Source organism: Falco punctatus (assembly GCF_963210335.1).
Source record: "Falco punctatus genome assembly, chromosome: 3".
Taxonomy (NCBI): domain Eukaryota; kingdom Metazoa; phylum Chordata; class Aves; order Falconiformes; family Falconidae; genus Falco; species Falco punctatus.
In genome coordinates this window covers 109812130-109815879 of record NC_137582.1, presented here as the reverse complement: position 1 = coordinate 109815879, position 3750 = coordinate 109812130, and the positions used below count along the sequence as shown (strand labels likewise).

The 3750-nt window shown below is 41.7% G+C and overlaps 1 protein-coding gene across 15 annotated transcripts in view; it reads right to left on the bottom strand.

Annotated features, from left to right (window-relative positions):
* Positions 1-3750, bottom strand: part of EIF4G3 (eukaryotic translation initiation factor 4 gamma 3) — a 147387-nt gene that overhangs the window by 6016 nt on the left and 137621 nt on the right. For all 15 annotated transcript variants that reach the window (XM_080378792.1, XM_080378793.1, XM_080378780.1 and 12 more), the window contains 3 exons: positions 2864-2989; positions 1947-2028; positions 7-105 (listed from right to left, as the gene is read on the bottom strand). In XM_080378792.1, the coding sequence (XP_080234918.1) occupies positions 7-105; positions 1947-2028; positions 2864-2989 (307 nt within the window). The remainder of the gene's footprint in view (positions 1-6; positions 106-1946; positions 2029-2863; positions 2990-3750) is intronic.

The window sequence follows — 3750 nt, the reverse complement described above, 5'->3', positions numbered from 1 at the left end:
ACTCACTTGTTCCATGAGAAAGGTATGTACATCCTCCCCTTCAGGTAAGTAGTCCTTCCAACTGAGGCCAGTCTCCCTCCATAAGGCTCCCACTTTCTTATGGCTCTAAAAGACAAGCAGTTTGTTCATTTTAAACACTTGAGAGACAACCAGGGGAGCTTACACAAGCTGGAGTGGTGCAGCTGTGTCAGGAGAAATAAAGAACCGTTCAGCCACCAAACAAGATGCCTAGCAATGAAGTGAAAACATCCGGAAATCCCGTGCAAGAGAAATTATATATGCAATCCTGCCACAGATACACACATCTCGTCAAGTGGTCAGACACCACAGTGATGGGTAATAAACAAGGCATAATGTGACACGTGGGGTTTCCAGCAACCTCAGCCAGAGATTACCTATGAAAAGTGACACATCTGAACGAGGCACAGTTTCCCACGGCCATGACACAGAGCTGGCAGTTAGATGACTTAAGATTCTTCTCCTGACTCTGACAGTAACTTACTCTGTGACTCATACTTCCCCTGCCTTGACATTAAGGCACCAGCAGATCAGCTACTTTTAGAAAATAATTATTTGCATGGCTGTTTTCTGTGCAGAGATCCAGCCTCAAATTCAGGAACATAATGCCAAGTTCACTCTTCAATTCCTAGAATTTATTGCAAACCTTGAGAAAAGCGCCTTTGTGGCACATACAGTTCAATCTCCCGCATCCTCTGATGTCACGCTGACCTTTTGGTGTCCTGCCTAAGAGGGCACATATACAATTCTGACAAGAATAAAAAATACAAGAATAAAAAACACCCAAATGCTTTGCCAAAACTTCACCTTAAAGCACCTGCACGAGGGAGATGACTGTGTAGCCTCAGTTAAGCCCTGATAAAAGCAGCCTGATTTGTAGTTTACAAAGCAGATTATGCTTTGAAGTTTACAATACAGATCATTAAGAGTTAATTGCGCATGGTTCCTGCTACTATTCATCAGGATCTGAATTAGATGACTGATACTACACTGAAATACCCAGTCCAAGTGCTGGCCTGGACAAGATGGAATTAGAAAGCTGTGGCAGAAACAGAAACCCAAGGCTGTGCTTCAGCCCCTGGAGCACAGCAGCTTTTCTTTCACAGAACAGAGGAAAAAAACCCAACAAATGGAAGTCGACTGTCCAAACAAGCATGAGACTAAAATAAATAAATAAAAAGTCACTATTTGCACTGCTAGACTGAAATGCTCCTGGAACATTCAACCTTATTTGAATGCATGCTTTATAAAGGAAAAAAAAAAAAAGAAAAGGCAAGTGAGGGATTTTACAGGGTTGAAAATATCCAAAGTGCAGTATTTAGCTTGATATTATATATATATATATTAAAAAAAAGACAAAAAATGGAGACAGAATTAATAGGGAAACCACCAAACTGGTTGGACACACAACTGTGAGATGTGTAAGAGAGCTCTAGAAGTTACAGGGTGAAAAAGTGTCGCTACTACCCCTAGTGATGGGTGAATCTTAGGAGTTGGCAGGTTTAGTTTGGATAAGCACCCAGAAGTCTGAGAGGCCATCTGAAGCTTATCCGAACCCTTAGAACCTCTCCGGTCTGCAAGAACAGCTCTCTCGCAAGATTTCCGGCACTTGCTGCTTCTGGTCAGCCCAGAAATACCTCGAGCATGTCCCTCTTGCAGCATTTCAGCACTCTAGCTTCTGGAAGAAGCCAGGTGCAAAGGTACCTGCAAAAGGGAAAAGTGATGAGAAAAAAAAAAGTTAACTCAACTTTTTGGAACCTCGTAAGGCTTGGTTGGAAACTGGGGATGAAGAGGCAGGTTTCCTAGGTTATCTGGACTGGCTGGCCCATCCCTAAATACCTTCACGTGGGAAATGTGTAGGCTTCATGCATAAACATGTACTCGCTGCATTCAGCTCCCATCTATGAACAGTACACCCAGACACTTACCATTTGTTTGCATAGAAGGTGCAAGATTTCAGCAAGCAAGACGCCGGCTCTTCCCACAGGAAGCAAAGGTTTGCTAAATTCTCTAGAATGAAAGAAAACCAGATATTTTTCCTTATAATTTGAATTTGGAATGCAAGGCAAGGGGTAGTGATCAAAGTGAGGCAGGACATCACCTTTAACTTCTGCCAGGGATAAAGGATTCCATCTGGCTAGCACTGCTGATAAAACAGACTTCAGTGATGCAGTGCACTTGCCACAACAGGGCTAATTAGAAATACTTCATTTTTACATCATGTCAAATCCACTCATTTTTGTGGGATGCTGCATTTGGGCAGCAGGACCCTTTTGAGGGAAAAGGCTATTCTTTTCTTAATACACCACTTACAGGAAAAGGGAGCCATTCGACTGGTTTCCAGTTTATCCCCAAATATGTAAGGTCACATGCAAAATAGAGAAACTCTGGTCCTGGGAACAGTTTCCAGTCTTGCAGGCATGGTTTTTGTGCCCATTTAAGGCAACACCCTCGTGGTAGTTATTACACTCCTGAGACACCTTGCTCTCTTCAAATCTAATTCTCAGGGCCTTGCTGTGCTTTCAAACAACTTCAACTGTACAACAGTGGGGCATTTTTAAAGTATTTTTTAGTTTACTTGTTTAGTTAGAAACAAGCAGGACTGAAGCAGATTTATGGATGAAACTTTCACCCCTGAACAGAGCAGCAAGCTCCCTTCCTACCACAGCCTAGTGCAAGTCCCGAACGATGTGCAGCAAGCCTTTTATCAGCTCACACGAGAAGCTGAGCCTCTAACACCACTTGTCTTTTATCTACTGATGGGAACCATGCTGTGAAAATACTATAGCATAGCCAGGCAGAGCGCTCAGCTCAACCAACACCAGAAAAGAGCAGCATTGCTTACTGTATAAGTTCTCTCATAGAGATTCCTCCTTCTTTTAACATGGGGGTCACCAACTCAGCTAGGTACAACCAAATATGGGGTATATCTATGGCCATATCGTCTGCCATCTCCAAGGTATCTGAAAAGCTTTAAAAGAAGAAGGAAAAATGCCAAGCATTAAATACAATTTAATTTGAAGCTTTTCCTGCAAAGCAAATCTGCACTTTAAAAATCCTTTGTTACAGGAGAGAGGAGTGAAGAGAATCACAAAGGCAACAAAAAACCCTATTGCTATCTTATACTTTCAGTGGTGTTCAGGAATGAATTTCTTTACGTAGTAACATGGCGAGTACGTGAAAAAGGCATTGCCTTTTGTAAAACCAGCAGATATATCCGGGAAAGCTCTATTTACAATAATTCTTCTATCCCAGTAACAAATTGTTTGCTAACTAGTAAAACCTGTTAAACCAAAAAAGCATTTTTGTCTAGAAATACAAACCATCTAATAAATGGAGCCTTCTTAAAAACATCCAAACATTTACAGAAGGGCATTATAATGATAACAGAAGCCCAAATGTAAGGTAAGCAGCAAAATGTCTGTAAGCATGTAAAACAACATGAGAAAAAAAGTTCAATACGCCAGATGAAGGTTTCCATCCAGAACTGAAAATGTGGCAGGACGAATTACAAAACTGCTCCCCAATGCCGTACACCGTTTCCGGAATCACGCTAACTCTTTTTTCCAATAAAACCCTTGTAGGTGGCTTCCTTTCCTGTGCCTGGTACAAGATGATTATTTTTCTGGCTCTCCTGCCAGTTTTCATCATGATTCATTTCTGCCTGAAAATCCTGAAAATTCTGGGGTCCAGTTTAGCGACTATAAATCTCTCTCGTGCTTCAAACCCAGA